The sequence below is a fragment of the Budorcas taxicolor genome, chromosome 3, assembly GCF_023091745.1.
Source record: "Budorcas taxicolor isolate Tak-1 chromosome 3, Takin1.1, whole genome shotgun sequence".
NCBI lineage: Eukaryota > Metazoa > Chordata > Mammalia > Artiodactyla > Bovidae > Budorcas > Budorcas taxicolor.
Window position 1 is genome coordinate 112,237,243 of NC_068912.1, and position 17,172 is coordinate 112,254,414.

The 17,172-nt window shown below is 45.5% G+C and overlaps 1 protein-coding gene across 1 annotated transcript in view; it reads left to right on the forward strand.

The window, feature by feature from the left end:
* The window catches only part of CSMD2 (CUB and Sushi multiple domains 2), a 678,376-nt gene that overhangs the window by 473,771 nt on the left and 187,433 nt on the right, over positions 1-17,172 (forward strand). The window contains exons 22-23 of the mRNA XM_052636874.1: positions 5,549-5,718; positions 16,623-16,779. Coding sequence (XP_052492834.1) covers positions 5,549-5,718; positions 16,623-16,779 — 327 coding nt within the window. The remainder of the gene's footprint in view (positions 1-5,548; positions 5,719-16,622; positions 16,780-17,172) is intronic.

Sequence of the window (17,172 nt, forward strand, 5' to 3'; positions counted from 1 at the left end):
GGTGATACTCCAGGGAGCTGGGGCAGTTGCTGGCTGCCCCACGTGTATAAGGTTCATGCGCTGCTTGCTCGATACTCACACCATGAGGTAGATGGACACAGGCTGGCTCAGTGGAGTACTTACCATGCTCACTGTTAGCCGCTAGGAACGCATGTTCAACATTAAAGAAAACCCAAAATACCAAACAGATCGAGACAGCACTGCACTGACTGAAGCAGTGGTTGGCATCTTGAGGGTCCATGAGGTCAGCCTTGCCTGGGACAATGCCACAGAGCCCTGGGGGCTCTGGAGGGGACCGTCATAAACAGGATGGCAAGATGGGCTGGGCTCGGGCCAGCCGATCACATGGGCCCAAAGTCAGTTCTCTGCTCTGCCATTTACCAGCCACTGGATCTTGGGCAGGCCACCCAATCCCATCGGCCCCAGCTTCTCTGTATTTATAAAGCAGAGATAGCAATACCCAGCTCACAGATTTTACTCCAGATTAGAAGGCGTGGTTTACATCAAGCAGGAGGGTGCCATATGATTATCATCCTTTGGCCAATAACATTTTAATCCTTATTTATCGATGACCAACAACCAACACCCTTGCATGATCTCAGAGGGGAAGCATTAAGACAAATAGATAAAGAATCCCATTTTTGATCAATTAAGTGATCTCAAATTTAATTCTTTCTCCTGTAATCATCCCCCCCCAGAGCAGCAGTCTGCAACCTTTTTGGCACCAGGGACCGGTTTTGCGGAAGACAGTTTCTCCACTGACCGACGTGCAGGAGATGGTTTCGGGATGATTTTAATGCATTACATTCGTTGTTCACTTTATTATTATTACATCAGCTCCACCTCAGCCCATCAGGCCTTAGATCCTGGAGGCTGGGGACCCCTGCCGTAGAGCATCTGGCCACCCTAACCTGTGCATACGTGCAGACACACATGTAGCTCCCACTGTGTAGGTTCAGTTTCAACCTGGCTGCTAGCAGCTCTTTTCTTCTCTGGAAAAATGTCTTCAGCTCAGTGGTTCTGAGGGGAGTTTTTCCTGAATGGGATTATCCAGGACCACAGATGTGCTCACGCCCTTAGCTCTCACCTCATCGATCTCGTTCCATAAACTCATTCTGTAACTTATTATTCCAATTACTGTTTGTTCATGGCACCTCACAATATTTTCATTATTCCATTTGTCTTCTGTTTTGTATGTATTAATACTGCATAGCAATTATAATCACCTCTAATTACCGCCAGGCCCACAACAGAGCCTCAGGCTGGAGGTATCATGGGAATGCCCACTCGGGAGATGCTCCCGGTTGCCATATGCACTGGAGGTGTAAATTGGATGACTTACCAGGAACATGCCCCCCTGAGAAGGAGATAAACAGCTCTGGGCTCTAATTCATGGTGTGGCGGGCAACACAGCAGCCCCTGACCTCAGGGTCCCCTAAACTGGAGGTAGAAGGGACAGCCCTGACCCCAGAGGACCCCATTCTGCAGAATGACCCTGTCCTTGGGAGCCCCGTGTGATGGAGCAGCCCTAACTCTCCACCTCGGGGCGTGCCCCAGACTGAGGGACATGACATGCCCCTGCCCTTAATGAGACCTCTTCTGATGGGATGGCAGAAGTCGAAGATGCCTGAATCAGCCACAGTGCTTGCCAGCACAGATGACTGTGTTTCTCTGGAATGTTTATTTATTTTCATTTATACTTGTGTTTGACTTTTCAATGCATCTGCTCACCTCCCCTAATACTTCAGAAGCCCTCCCAGGAGCCAGCGCCATGTCCCTCTACCTCCTGGACACTCCCTGGTGCCCTGGAAAAAGGCCTTGGCGGAGGGGTCCATCTGAAGCTGTTGGCCCCCTTTCCCTCCTTATCGAGGAGTTGGGCATGTGGGACAGAGGAGAGAGCCATGCTGGGGCAGAAATGGCCTCTAGCTCTTGTGCAGCAAGCCAGGGGCAGGAATGAAGTGGCAAACTATACCAAGGCCCACGTGTAATGAAAACCAACTCTCAGGAACTAGGTGGTGAGCAAGAGGCATCAGGAACAGTGAGGGTGCTGTGAATGTCAGGCAACAAACACCTGCTTCCCAGGAAGCTTCAGGGGCTTCCTGACAGTCCCAGAGCCCGGGCAGTTGGGGCTCCAGATGAAAGTAGATAAGCTATGCAGATTCATTGGGTTAGATGGGAAGAGAAAGGAATAATACTTGTTGAGGGCCTACCAGGTGCTATGTTGTTTGCTAAGTCCTGTCCAACTCTTTGCCACCCCATGGACTGCAGCACACCAGGCTTCCCTGTCCTTCACTGTCTTCTGGAGTTTGCTCAGACACATGTCCATTGAGTTGATGATGCTACCTAATCATTTCATCCTCTTTCACCCCCTTCTCCTGCTGCCCTCAATCTTTCCTAGCATCAGGGTCTTTTCCAAAGACTTAACTCTTCGCCTCAGGTGGCCAAAGTATGGGTGCTTCAGCTTCAGCCTCAGTCCTTCCAATGAATTTTCAGGGTTGATTTCCTTTAGGACTCACTGGTTTGATCTCGCAGTCCAAGGGACTCTCAGACATCTCCAGCAACCCAATTCGAAAGCATCAATTCTTTGGTGTTCAGGCTTCTTTATGGTCCAGCTCTCACATCCGTACATGACTGTTGGAAAAACCATAGCTTCGACTCTGAGGACCTTTGTTGGCAAAGTAACATCTCTGCTTTTCAATACATGGTCTAGGTTTGTCATAGCTTTCCTTCCAAGGAGCGCTTGCATCTTCTAATTTCATGGCTGTAGTTACATTTGCAGCCAGGTGCAAACCACTTCCGATATACTCACCTGCTGCTGCTGCCAAGTCACTTCAGTTGTGTCCCACTCTTTGTGACCCTATGAATCATAGCCCACCAGGGTCCTCTGACCATGAGATTCTCCAGGCAAGAATACTGGAGTGGATTGCCATGCCCTCCTTCAGGGGATCTTCCCAACCCAGGGATCGAACCCTCATCTCTTATGTCTTCTGCACTGACAGGCAGGTTCTTTACCACTAGCACCACCTGGGAAGCCCACATATTCACCCTTTTCATCATAAAATTTCATAGCCGAGTCCTCTCCAGCTTTATGTGGATGCTGTTATTGTCCAGCTGGAGGCAGATGAAGAGACAGTGGTTCAGAGAGTTGATATAACTGGTCTGTCTGTGTCTAAAGTCTGTGCTCATCCCAGTGCACCACATGCCATTCCCTAGACAGAAGGGAATACCGTGTGACCCCAGAGATGATGGAGAGCTGCTTCAGAGGGCTGCCCACATGATGGGACTGAGGAATAATACATGTCTAAACATGCACATCCTTCAGCACACCCTGCCCAAATACCCACCTTCATCGGAGGGCACCCAAAATATATCCACACTTTAGAAATAATATCCACCTGAAGTATCAGTGGTCCCCAGGGTTCCTGTCTACCACCCCCACTTTAGTTTTATGCCCCAGCCTAAGACATTCATTACGCAGGTTTGAATGCTTTGCAAACAGGCTGAGCTGAAAGTCCTGCAAAGTGAGATTTCTCCTCCAAGAGAGATGATGGCTGTCTTTTTCATTGTGAGCTGCTGTAAGAAAATACCAGCATGTGGGTGGCCTCAACGATGCACATTTCTTACTCCCAGATCCGGAAGCTAGCAAATTCCAGATGAGGGTGCCACCAGGTTCAGTGTGAGGTGGAGGCCCTCCGCTTGGCTGCCAGATAGCGGCCTTCTTGCTGTATTGTGGGCTCTGCTCAGTTCCTCTGCTGTTCCTCTTGCCCTGACCCCACCCTGAGGGCTCTCACCTCATCATACCTGGGGATCTGGGCTTCAGCATAGGAATTTGTCAGGGAGACACAAACACACAGTCCACAGGAATGATTAAGGTAAAGTCTTAGGAAACTGAAGCTGGTCCTGAAATGAAAAGAACCCAGGGAGTAGGGCTGGATGAAAAAGTAGGGACTGGTGGGTGGAACATGATCATAAGGAGCAGCCCTGGGGACAAGAGAACACACAAAGGCGCAATTAAGCCCGCAAGAGGCTCCACTCTGAGTTTTCTTGCATCACATGCTTCCTCCACACTGCTGTGGCCCAGGATACTCCAGGCTTAGACAAGCAGAGTTGAACGTGTGGTCAGCAGCCCCTTGGTTGACCTCAGGGCCCTTCTAGCCAATGACTGTGCCTAGAACAGGGACACTGAGGAGTAGTTTGGAGGAAGCAGACTTGCTACCATCAACTTCAGAGATTCAAGCCTTGCTCCAGACTCCCTATATGTCCAGACAAATAATGGGCCTGCCATCTGGATGTGTATTTATATCCTTCCAGAATCTAATTATTTTTAGAGCTGTCCATCCTCTGAGGTCAGCGTCCTCCATGTTTATTCATTCATTTATTTGGCAAATATTTATTTTACAGACAATCTGGGCCAAGCCTTGTAAATTCATGGATTCATTAAGCATGACCCTGACCTTCAAGTAACTCACTGTTTGGGTAGGGGGTACAGGCAAGTAACAAGCTATCAGGGTGCAGTCTGGTAGATGCTCTGCCACAGGGAAGCCTAGGAAGTGGCTTCCTAATTATTGAAGCCCCTAGGGAGCTGATTGCAGAGTCTTTCAGCACACGGCCTGCCCCGAGATACCTCCCCTTTCCTCACTGCTGCCTGTCCTGCCCAGGCGCCAAGTGAACGGGTGGGTGCTGAGGGTGCAGAAATATGACCAAGTCCGGAAGCATCCACAGTGAAGTGGAGGAGAGAGAAATGTTAACAAACAAGTCAAGTACTAAAAATAAAGGTATGGGAACAATGGGGAAAGAATGACTAATTCTGGAGGAAGAGACAGATTTTGAGAGGAAGGTGTGAATTCATTAGCTGTTGCACGAAACAGGGTTTCCATGGGTCTGTGCCAAACCTTTCTCCAGAGCCTCGGAGGCCCTAAATTCTAGGATCAAGAGGGTTGAGTTGTCAGCCCCCTCCTCTTCTTGAATTGAGAGACAATCTAAACTGCTAAGTACCAGAGTCTTTATATTTAAAACAGGAATGATAATCAGTTTGTGATTAATGGCTGAAACGTTTTTGTAAAGCTTGGGAGATGCTAGTGATTATTATTCAAATGCGTCCCCTCTTGGTTGCTATCCTCTGATACGGAAAGGCTGCATCCCTCCTCACTTGGTGGCCCCCAGCTTCCCCTGATGCCCTCCTTGGTCATTTCTGTTGCTATGATACTATATGCGCAGATGGGAGAGTAGCTGCTTCATGACACTTTAAAAGTAAAGGGTGACTGGTGGGTTCGTTTCTGTTCCTGAAGAAGAAAGACAGACAAACTGAAGGAGAGAAGTAAAGGGACCAAGCAGAACTACAGGTAGTCTGGTGTTAATTTAAAAAAAAAAAAAAAACACTTTGATTAGCAGTCCTATAGACAGGCAGACAAATGGGCAGGTGGGCAGGCGCGTCGGCAGGTAGAGAGGCAAGCGACTTGTTGTCTTTTGAGGTTCCCCAGTGCTGTGCGTTGCGTCCCGGATGTAGCTGGCCAGCATTAATCTGTTATTATTGTGATTTCGTTTCCAGCTGAGTGTGGGAATTCGGTCACGGGCACTCAGGGCACTCTGCTGTCCCCCAACTTTCCTGTGAACTACAGTAACAACCACGAATGTATCTACTCCATCCAGACCCAGCCAGGGAAGGGGATTCAGCTCAAAGCCAAGGCATTTGAACTCTCTGAAGGAGATGTCCTCAAGGTAACACTGAGAGATGTCATAGTGTACACACATTACGGGCTGCAAAAGTGTGGTCACCATGCCCAGTTATCTCTGTGCAAAGGACTTAGCTTCTCTTCTTCCCCTTTGAGTCCCAAGATATTGTCCTCACTCATCCGGGAGAAGTGAGAACCTAAGAGAGAAGGGTAGAATGCATGTATTCTAAAGAACGTGGATTTAGAGTTTGCTTAGGAGCCAACTGCTCTCAAATATGTATGTGATGGAGTAGGGGTGGCAGGTCAGTGGATCAGGTTTTCCATTATGAACTCTGACCGTCAACGTGGATAAGAAGAAATCATAAATACGTGTGGATACCGTATGTTTATATGTACATTTCTTGATGTGTGTGCATCTGTGTCTGTGTGTGTATTTGGTCTGAGGGATCTGCATCTATGCATATTTGTGTTTTGTGTGGGCGCATCTGTGTATGTTTTGAGTTTATGTTTCAGTAAATGGTTTGGCTGTTTCAGCAGCTTCAGTGCACCATGGTGGCGGTCTACAGGTGGCAGTGGGGTTAAAGAAGGTGAGTTCAGGATCTCCATAAGAGAAAGAGGTGAAAGGACTTGGACTAAAGAAAGGCTTATAGAGGGGGCCTTGTTAAGACGCTGAACATACATATGACTTGCGTTTCTTTGTGTGCGTGCGGTTAACTGTGTACTTCCAGTAATACATGATGTGTGTATGTGTGTAACCAAAGCCTTGACTCTGGAGAATTTATCAAAGAGCTGCCTTATTTAAAGGGACTATAAGGTTCATTTTCATCCTAGGCTAAGAACTTTTGTTTTTTTGCATATTCTAGAATAGTTTTATTCCCTGTAACTAGAGAAGTCTAGACTTTAACAACAGCCAAAGGTCACAGCTCTAGAAAATCCAGAGAGAAACCATTAAGCAATCCCCACCCCTTAGGACTCTCTCTAGATATAATGAGTATACTGTGCTTTGTATATAGAGATGATACTCTTGACCCTACCATCTGGGGCATGTGTGTGTCTGTGTGTTCGGAAGGTTTTTTTCAATCTTATCTAATTATTCTTAAATCCAAGAGGCCATACTGTGAGATGACCAGCTGGGACCAGATATGCCTGAAATAGAACAGAATATGGTAGTGGCCCAGGAGGGAATGGGGCCCTATCATTGGTCCCTTCAGCTCTGCTCTTCAACCTCTGAGCTCCCCAGACCACAGAAAAGCAGAGTGTCTCTCCCCATAAGTGAGCAATACCCAGGCCCTGTACTTTCCAAGGGCGGTGTCTTCAGGCACCCCCTGACCTCAGTGCCCTCCGTTCATTTCTTCATCACCTACAGCAGAGCCTCAGAGAACACACCCAGGGACAGCAAGGCCAGGGTGACTTCCTCGCTCTAGCACTCCAGATGGAATTGATGAAAGCTGGACAATACAGAGAACATCTTAAAGAAAAGCTGTTGTTCACAGAGCAGGAAAAGAAGGCCTTTTTGAGGCATAATGTAATTTTCAGGTTTTGAAGGGAATGTGAGCAGCAGTTTTGTGCATGTGGCCTGCGGGGATCAGCAGAGGGGTCCCTTCCTTGGTGGCTGGAGGTCATGTGGAGCCTGACCAGGGCCAGAGCATCCTCTCCAGGGGGGTCTGGACTCAGAGGCGCACTTAAGACATGGTCAGCAGGCGTGCGTACCCCACTGCACTGTCTGGATTCTGCCTAAGGGTCAAGTGGTGCAGCTTAGGAGACCACAGGGAGACACTTGAATGCACTCAGGTCGAAAGGGAGGGACCTGGGGCATTATCCCCAGGCCAGAGGTCAGGGAGGGCTCAGGCAGGCGTCAGGACCTCAGATGGTTCTTCGGGGCTATGGAGAGAAGGGCTGATTTTCTGTGCTTCTTGGAGAGATCTTCCCAAGACTTCAGATTTGGTCTCTGCTCCCACCTATCCAGGGACCCTGCCACCAGCCTTCTAATACTGAGTTTGACCTTGTTGCTGAAGAGCCTCTTCCCCCATTTCTAGGCCTCCGTAGGGTCCTCCTCAGGAGACTGGGCTGTGGCGCTGGACTAGTCACATGATCTTGTATCCACCAGAGCTTCCACAGAGAAGGGGGTCTGGCGAAGGGAGAGGGCAGGGCCCCGGGAGGTCATGTGGTTTCCCATTCTAACTCTTCGCCTCAGAACCCTTGCCCTCCCAAAGGAGAGCCTGGGATACGAGTGGTTTGGGAACCAAAGGAAACACACAGTGACAGTCTCCACCTGCAGCCGCCGTCAGCTGCATCGGCAGGGCCGTTTACCCTTGTCACTCTGATCTCCCTTGACCCAAAGGAAGCAGCACCTCAAGTCACCCCCAGAAGCATCCTGCCCTTGCCCTGTGTAATCTGCCAGAACATCGGTATATTTCCAGTCCCGAGGACACACCTGACCCTCCCAAGAAGCCCCAGCATGTACCTGGACTCCTTCCTGCCCAAGGAGACCCATCATCTCCCGAACACATGCGTCTGATCAACCCTCTAAACCTGTCATACACGCTCGTATTTCTAACCTGCGGAATGACTGTTTTCTGGCTCTTGTGACCCTCCCCTCTCCTGGTCTTTTCCTTACCTTTAATAACTGAATGTCTCTTAGGCCTCACCCTGCACATACTCCGGCTTGTCTCCCAGAACTTCCTGATTTATCCTATATAGGTTCCCACCAAAATCTTGACCTCTGATATCTGCAAGACAGGAAGGGCCTCTCAGTGCCATAGTGTGGAAAGACAACTCCTGGTTCAAGATGGCACAGGAAGCCCATGTATATAACTACATGTAGGTTTCCATGAAAATGACTAAAGGGACATGAAACAGGGGAAATTAGGTAAGGGTGCCTTTCACATACAACTTAAAGAAATGTTTGCCAAACGGAATACCCGCCAAAGGGGGTCCAGATTGAGAAAGGGCCTGATCAAATTGTACTTCACATAAGTGAAGTTTTTCCTGTGGATGCAGTGCTAGAAACCTCAAGGACAAAGGCATCGAAGGCCACACAGAGCAGCAGGACCTGGAGCCAAGGATACACCAGGGGACTGTTGGCAGGAGCCAGGTGTCAATCCCACTAGTGCTTCTGGGAACTGCGCTTGGCCAGAGAGACCTCCAGAGCCAAGCTCCCTCACAACACAACATGCTGAAGTTTATTTGGCTGTCCTTGGCAAGCAGGATAAAGCAGAGCACTGCCTTGGCTGGCACCTAACAAGAGTGGGCAGGCTTATTAGAGAAGAGGCTGCCACAGTCACACACACACATGCACGCGCACTCCTTCACACACACGTGCTTTAGCACCAGGAGAGGCTTCTACTCTGTTACCGCCTCTTCTGGCTCAGTCCTTCTTCTCCCCCTTAGAGATGACTGAGTCTTCCCACTGCCCTTTCTTCTTCTCCCCCTGTTGTGATTTGCCAACAGGAAAATGAACCGGATATGTACAAATATTCAGTAGATCAGAAGACGGGACCTGTCTGAGGAGTCAGACTTAATCGCCCCCTCTTTAAGCAACAAAGGAAAAAAAAAAATACTTTAAAAGCTCCTAATTTGTATTCTTAGCAGGATTTGAGAAGATATTATATTTATGACACAAAAAAAAGCAATAATGAAAACAGGGCAATCTGAGATGAAGAAAGATTGAACAGAGATGAAAAACATGATCACCCAATTAAAAATGGAATGGAGGCAATGAACAGAAGATGGCAAACCACAGAAAAATGAAATCACTTTATTATAAGATAAATTTGAGAACTCTCATCTCATAATGAAATGAAAAAGAGAATTCCTTTATATTAATAAAATGTACAATCAATCCACAGTAAAACTTTATGTGCCAAATAACATAGCATGAATAAATTAAATCAAAATTGTTAGAAATGTAAAAAATTTTAATAAAGTCACCATCATTGTAGAAGATTTAATATACATTTGTTACTCTCTGGCATATCATCTAGATTAAAAATAAATAAGGATTTAGGTACTTGAATAATAGAATGAATCCAAAGAAAGTAGAAGAAAGATATGTTTAAAGATAAAAGGAAAAATGACTGAAAAAGAAAACTAAAAAAAAAAAAAACAACAGAATAGAATAGACAGAATTCTAGATAGAGTATGCCGGACTGATCAAGGAACAAAGAAGCCACAAATATATAATTTTAATAATGAAAAAGAAACATAGATAAGATACAGATTATGAAAACAATTAGAAAATGTTTCAGTTCAGTTCAGTTCAGTTCAGTCGCTCAGTCGTGTCCGACTCTTTGCGACCCCATGAATCGCAGCACGCCAGGCCTCCCTGTCCATCACCAACTCCCGGAGTTCACTCAGATTCATATCCATCGAGTCCGTGATGCCATCCAGCCATCTCATCCTCTGCCGTCCCCTTCTCCTCCTGCCCCCAATCCCTCCCAGCATCAGGGTCTTTTCCAATGAGTCAGCTCTTCTCATGAGGTGGCCAAAGTACTGGAGTTTCAGCTTTAGCATCATTCCTTCCAAAGAACACCCGTGGCTGATCTTTAGAATGGACTGGTTGGATCTCCTTGCAGTCCAAGGGACTCTCAAGAGTCTTCTCCAGCACCACAGTTCAAAAGCATCAATTCTTCGGCGCTCAGCTTTCTTGACAGTCCAGCTCTCACATCCATACATGACCACTGGAAAAACCATAGCCTTGACTAGACGGACCTTTGTTGGCAAAGTAATGTCTCTGTTTTTGAATATGCTTAGGAAAAGCATAAGCCAAAAACTAAGAAAACTTAAATGGGATGGAAGATTTTTATAGATAAAAAGTACTGATATCAGGAAAAAATGCAAATTGGAATAAACCAATAGCCATTTAAAGCATGGGAATTCTCCCATATTCTGTCTCAAAGTGTGCAGGCCTAGACTGTCTTACAGATAAACTCAGAACACTCCATGGAACGGTTAGCCCCTACAATAATCAAACTGTCTCAAAAAGAGGAAAATTAGCACTCATATCTCCACCCATTTAAGTGGGACAAGTAAAAATGCTTATATCAAACTGAATAAGGACAGTATAAAGTATTAGGCCAGTTTCACTTATGATCATAGACCAGGAGTCCTAACAGAGTGTCATGTTGGATCTAGCTGCACATTAAAACAAAAATAACCAAATGAGGTGGATTCCAGGAATATAAGAGTGTGTCAATATTAGAAGAGTTCCTAATGTTATTTACTGGGTAACCCATGTGAAATTACCTTTTTTCATAGGTCAAGGGCTGTCAAATATCAGCAATTTTATTCTAGTAACAGATTTGCATGCTAAGTTGCTTCAGTCGTGTCCAGCTCTTTGCAACCCTGTGGACTATACCCCACAAGGCTCCTCTGTCCATGGGATTCTCCAGGCAAGAACACTGGAGTGAGTTGCCAGCCCTCCTCCAGAGAATCTTCCCAGCACCGGAGAGCAAATGTGTGTCTCTTATGCCTCCCACATTGGCAGGCGGGTTCTTTACTGCTAACACCACCTGGGAAGCCCATAAACAGATTAGGAGAGAAAAATATAAGATCCTGCCAACATATCCCAAAACATGTGATGAAAGTCAGTACTTGTTCATGATTTGTAAAAATATCTCATAAAGCTATGGACAGAACTTTCTCAATCAGATAAAAAAAAATTTCTACCAACACCTGTAGCAAACATTATACTTAACGACAAAACTTCCTAAGGATTACCGGTAAAGTCAGGAACAAGACCAGCTGTTCTGCTACCATCAGTAGTATTCAGATCCAAGCCACTACAATTAGACAAAGAAAAGAACAAATGAACCATAACAATTAGAACGGAATATCCTAATTGTCTCTTATTTGGGAAATACAAAACAACCGACCAATAAATTATCAGAACCAATAAGACAATTTAGCAAAGCCACTGATGTTTCTACAACCAATTCAAACACGTAATAACAGAGGAGGAAGAGTTCTCATAATAGAAACAAAAACTGTTCAGACAACTAGGAATAAGCCTAACAAACGCGTATAACATTAACTGAGAAAACTCTAAAACTTTATTCTGAAGGACAAAACTAAAATAAATGCAGCGAGGTTTCATATTCAGGGCTGGCTAAAGTCTATGAACAGGCAATTCACAGAAGAGGAGTGTAGAATTGATAAACATGCAAAAAGATGTTCCACTTTGGTGATAATCAGCGACATAAAAATTAAAACAAGAAACCATTTCGCACTCATCATATTGGAAAATTTTAGAGTTCCTGAAAATAGCAAGTGTTGGCCAAGATATAAAGTAATGAAAGCTGCCCTACGTTGCTGGTAGAGAGATTAAATTGGTGTACTCTTCGGAGAGCAGACTGACAGTATCTAACAAAGTTGAAGATGTACCTTCCCTGTGTGACCTGCTTCTCCATTCTAGTTCTACATGTATGCCATAGAGAAACTTGAATAGGTGTGTAAGCAGATATGCATGCGGCAATGTTTGTAGGAATGTTACATTGTATCTGTGTGCTAAACACGATCCACTTAACATATTTTGAAGGCAGCCATCTTGCTGACCTGTCTTATTAGATGTAGTTGTTTCATGCATATTAAAAATCAAGTTTATTTGTCAATTACACCTCAATAAAGCTGAAAAAAGTGGAAGCATCTAATAGAGAAAAAAGAAGGTTAGATATACTGGCTGTGTACAGATTCTCTCAGATTTGTCAGGGATAAATCCATCACCTATATCTAATGATGAACTGGACCATCAAAGCCATTTTTTTATGGACAAGCAATATTCTGTTAGGAAATAAATGCATACAAAGACCCAAATGCCAGAATCAATAAAAAATATTAAATGCCCAGGAATAAGTACAGACTTTACTGAGAGATATAAAAGACAACTTTATTAAGTGGAATCAGATGTCCTATATATGGATAGGAAGACTTAATACCATGCAGATATATGTTTTCTCTGTTATCAATCCGTATATTTAATGTTAATCAGTGAGAATTATAGAAATTATTTTGGGTCTTTTGAGGGGAGTATGGAGAGTTGTTGTTTTTCTTAATTGGAGAAAATTCTTGAGTTTATCTAAAAGAATAAATACGAGAGAAGAATTTCTTAAGTTAAAAGAAGACAAATGAGAGGGGACTTGCCCTACTAAATATTTAAATATATTACAAAGCTATCATAATTAAAACAGTATAGCTCATGTACATGCGTGTTAAGTCGCTTGAGTCATGTCTGACTGGGCTGTAGCCTGGCAGGCTCCTCTGTCCATGGGATTCTCCAGGCAAGAATACTAGAGTGGCTTGCCAGACCCTCATGCAGGGGATTTTCCTGACCCAGGGATTGAACCTGTATCTCTTATGTCTCCTGAATTAGCAGGTAGGTTCTTTACCACTAGCACCACCTCAGAAGTCCAGCTCACATGCAGGAATAGACAAAGAAATAACTGTGGTAGCATAGAAAGTTGACCCCCAAAATTTGTTGAACTATATATGTGATAAAGGTGGCTTTAAAGTTGATAATGGGCAAAATATTTACAGAGTTAACTAGTTTAAAATGGCTAATCAACAAGGAAGAAAATGTATCTTATCTTTTGTGCATGCTAAGTCGCTTTAGTTGTGTCCAACTCTTTGTGACCCTGTGGACTGTAGCCCACCAGGCTCCTCTGTCCATGGGATTCTCTAGGCAAGAATAATGGAATGGGTTGCCAAGCCATTCTCCAGGGGATCTTCCTGATCCAGAGATCACACCGTGTCTCTTAGGTCTCCTGCATTGGCAGACAGGTTCTTTACTACTGGTGGCCCCTGGGGAGCCCATCTTATCTTTTACCATATGCCAAAATTCCAGGTGGATTTAAAGGCAAAATTACTAAAAGAAGCTATTGTATTATTTATTTGAAATGGCAGCCCACTCTAGTATTATTCCCTGGGGAATCCCATGAACAGAGGAGCCTGGCTGGCTACAGTCCATGGGGTCACAAAGAGTTGGACACAACTGAGTGACATCGGAAGGTCTGATGTTGAAGCTGAAACTCCAGTCCTTTGGCCACCTGATATGAAGAGCTGACTCATTTGAAAAGACCCTGATGCTGGGAAAGATTGAGGGCAGGAGGAGAAGGGGACAACAGAGGATGAGATGGTTGGATGGCATCACTGGCTCGATGGACATGGGTTCGGGTGGACTCCAGGAGTTGGTGATGGACAGGGAGGCCTGGCGTGCTGCAGTTCACGGGATCGCAAAGAGTTGGACACGACTGAGTGACTGAACTGAACTGAACTGAGTGACTAACACTTTGACTTCTTTCATACATTTATTAGGTGCTTCTTATGTACCAGGGAATTTTCCACATATTCTGGACAATGATATGCCAACAATTATATTTTTAAATATAATTCATAATTACATTTTAAAATTTTTAAATAAATATTATCATAATAGTTCTAAAATTTGCACTCTATTTGAATCAGGATCCAAATAAAATCTACCCACTAGATTAGTTGCCTCAAGTATTTTTTGTGTGTTTAGGTTTCTACCTCCATCTCTTCTTTTTTTGTTGTTGTTCAGCCACTAAGTTATGTCCAACTCTTTTGTGCCCCGTGGACTGTAGCCTGCCAGGCTCCTCTGTCCATGGGATTTCCCAGGCAAGAATACTGGAGTGGGCTGCCATTTCCTCCTCCAGGGGATCTTCCTGACCCAGGAAGCTCAAACCCACATCTCCTGCATTGGCAAGCAGATTCTTTACCACTGAGCCACCTGGGAATAATTTACTTGTTATTTATTTGTGACTTGTTTGTTTATTTGTAATTTATTCATTTCATATGTTCCTCTGTCCTCCATATTTCCTGTAACTTGGAAATTCGATACAGTAGCTTGATCTTAGTCAGGTTTAATTTTTCTTTTGACAAAATGACCCCATAGTTATTGGTGTCTTCCATTAAGAAACATATGGTGACTAGCTGTCTCTCTGATTGTGATGCTGGCAAATGTTGATGACTAATTCCTTGATCAGTCAATTAGAAAATATATGTGTTAATGGGTAAAAATATTTTTATAGCAATCTGGATGTAACAGTGAGCAAAAACTCTTTGAATTGGTGTCATCTCTATATCTGTTGGCACTCTGGAATTCTCCCAGTCTATCCATGACATAAAGCAATTGCATACAGGATCTGGAAACAGACTTTTGAGGCTCCCAGGGGCCTGAACAAATCTCTATAATATACAGCACTGTTAGCTTGAAGGATGACTTCTTTTAGAAAGCTTTGCTTCATAAATAGTAGGATGGAAATATTGTTCCAATTTGCTGGCAGCTGGCACCACATCCTGTGCCATGCACAAATATTCATCACCCACCCATAGATCCCATCTTTGATATTTACCAAAGCACCAGGGGGTCCTTCACTCAATCACAACTTCTGTTGTTATTTGCACAATTGTCTGGAAAGGAGCGGCAACCTCAGAACCTGGGGAGCCAGTTCATTATTCTGATGACTGCTGTCTTTGCCAGTGCTCAGAAGTTCAGGGGACAGATGGGAGTCAGGGAAACCAGATGCCTGCATGATTCCATCCCTGGCTAGCCCAGCAGGCCCTGGCTGGAGCCCTCATTTTAGGAGGGAAGGGGCAGAGGCTAAGTTTGGGGAATGGGAAGATATGTGACATCTGACACCCTGGACATCTTAACTCCATCCTGCCAGATCCCAGGGCCCTGGTCCTGCAGAGTGTGAGACCGAGGCCGCTGCCACAGTCGGGTGGGGGTAGTGTGCGTGTGTGCTCAGCTGTGTCTGACTTTGATGCCCCATGGACTGTAGCCCACCAGGCTCTTCGGTCCACGGGATTTTTCAGGTAAGAATAATACTGGAGTGGGTTGTCATTTCCTACTCCAGGAGATCTTCCCAACCCAGGGATCGAACTCCCATCTCTTGCATCTCCTGCTTTGGCAGGCAGATTCTTTACCACTGAGCTACCAGGGTGGGATTAGGGAGAAGGACGGCTATCCCATCTCCTGGGCGTCTCAGATCATGGAAGGACAAGATAGCATATCTTGCGGTGCAGAAATGCCAAATGCTTGCAGCCTCAGTTCAGTTCAGCTCAGTCGCTCAGTCGTGTCCGACTCTTGGCAACCCCATGAATCGCAGCACGCCAGGCCTCCCTCTCCATCATCAACTCCCAGAGTTCACTCAGACTCATGTCCATCAAGTCAGCGATGCCATCCAGCCATCCCATCCTCTGTCGTCCCCTTCTCCTTCCCTCAATCTCTCCCAGCATCAGGGTCTTTTCCAATGAGTCAACTCTTCACATGAGGTGGCCAAAGTACTGGAGTTTCAGCTTTAGCATCAGTCCTTCCAATGAACACCCAGGACTGATCTCCTTTAGGATGGACTGGTTGGATCTCCTTGCAGTCCAAGGGATTCTCAAGAGTCTTTTCCAACACCAAAGTTCAAAAGCATCAATTCTTCAGCACTCAGCTTTCTTGACAGTCCAACTCTCACATCCATACATGACCACTGGAAAAACCATAGCCTTGACTAGACGGACCTTTGTTGGCAAAGTAATGTCTCCGCTTGCAGCCTATGTGTCTGCAGAAACAGTTGGCTTGGGCAGTCAGGCTGCCCCAACCTGGCCTCCCCCAGCTGCTGAAGAGTAAGCTGGTGCCATATGGGGGTTGGGGGAACTAGACCAGAACTCCCCTGGAAAGGTTAGAACAGCAACCAGTTCCTAGAGATCGGATTCACACCAAGATAGGCCGAGCACAAAACTGGTACCAAGTGAAGGTGAGACAGATTGATAACCCACATGGTGGCCAACTCCACTCTGCCATCTTCCTTGCATCCAGGGGCTCAGTGCCCCTCTAACAGTTGTTATCTGTGCTGAACTCTGGGAACGTGGGCTGTGGGTTAGGGAGCTCTTGTTCCAGATAAGGTCATGCTGATAACATGGGGTTGGGGTCTCTCCTGTGTCCAGGTCTACGATGGCAATAACAACTCTGCCCGTCTGCTCGGGGTGTTCAGCCGCACCGAGATGCTGGGGGTGACATTGAATAGCACGTCCAGCAGTTTGTGGCTTGATTTCATCACTGATGCTGAGAACACCAGCAAGGGCTTTGAGCTGCACTTTTCCAGTAAGTCTTTCTCACTTCTGAGTGGACCATGAAATCGGGCTCTCCCTGGTTCCACACACTGGGAGGCTGGGCTCCGGGATGTCACCCGTCAATTAGTGGGTTTGATTTTTTCTAACTGGTGCACACTTAGCTGATTGTTTCCCCTAAGACCCTGTGCCCGTGATGTGGATAGATTGCCACTTGGCATACAGCTCCATGGTTACACCCGTGATTAGCTGAACTCAGAGTTACAGCACACCTTTTGCTCACTCATCACCTATAACTCACTAAAAATAATAAGCACTGAGTCTTTTAATTAAATCAGCCAAAGATAGCCTCTCCTAATCATGACATTTATAAAATAATGTTCGGCTACAGTCAGATGTAAAAAATGCAAACACTAATGTATAATTA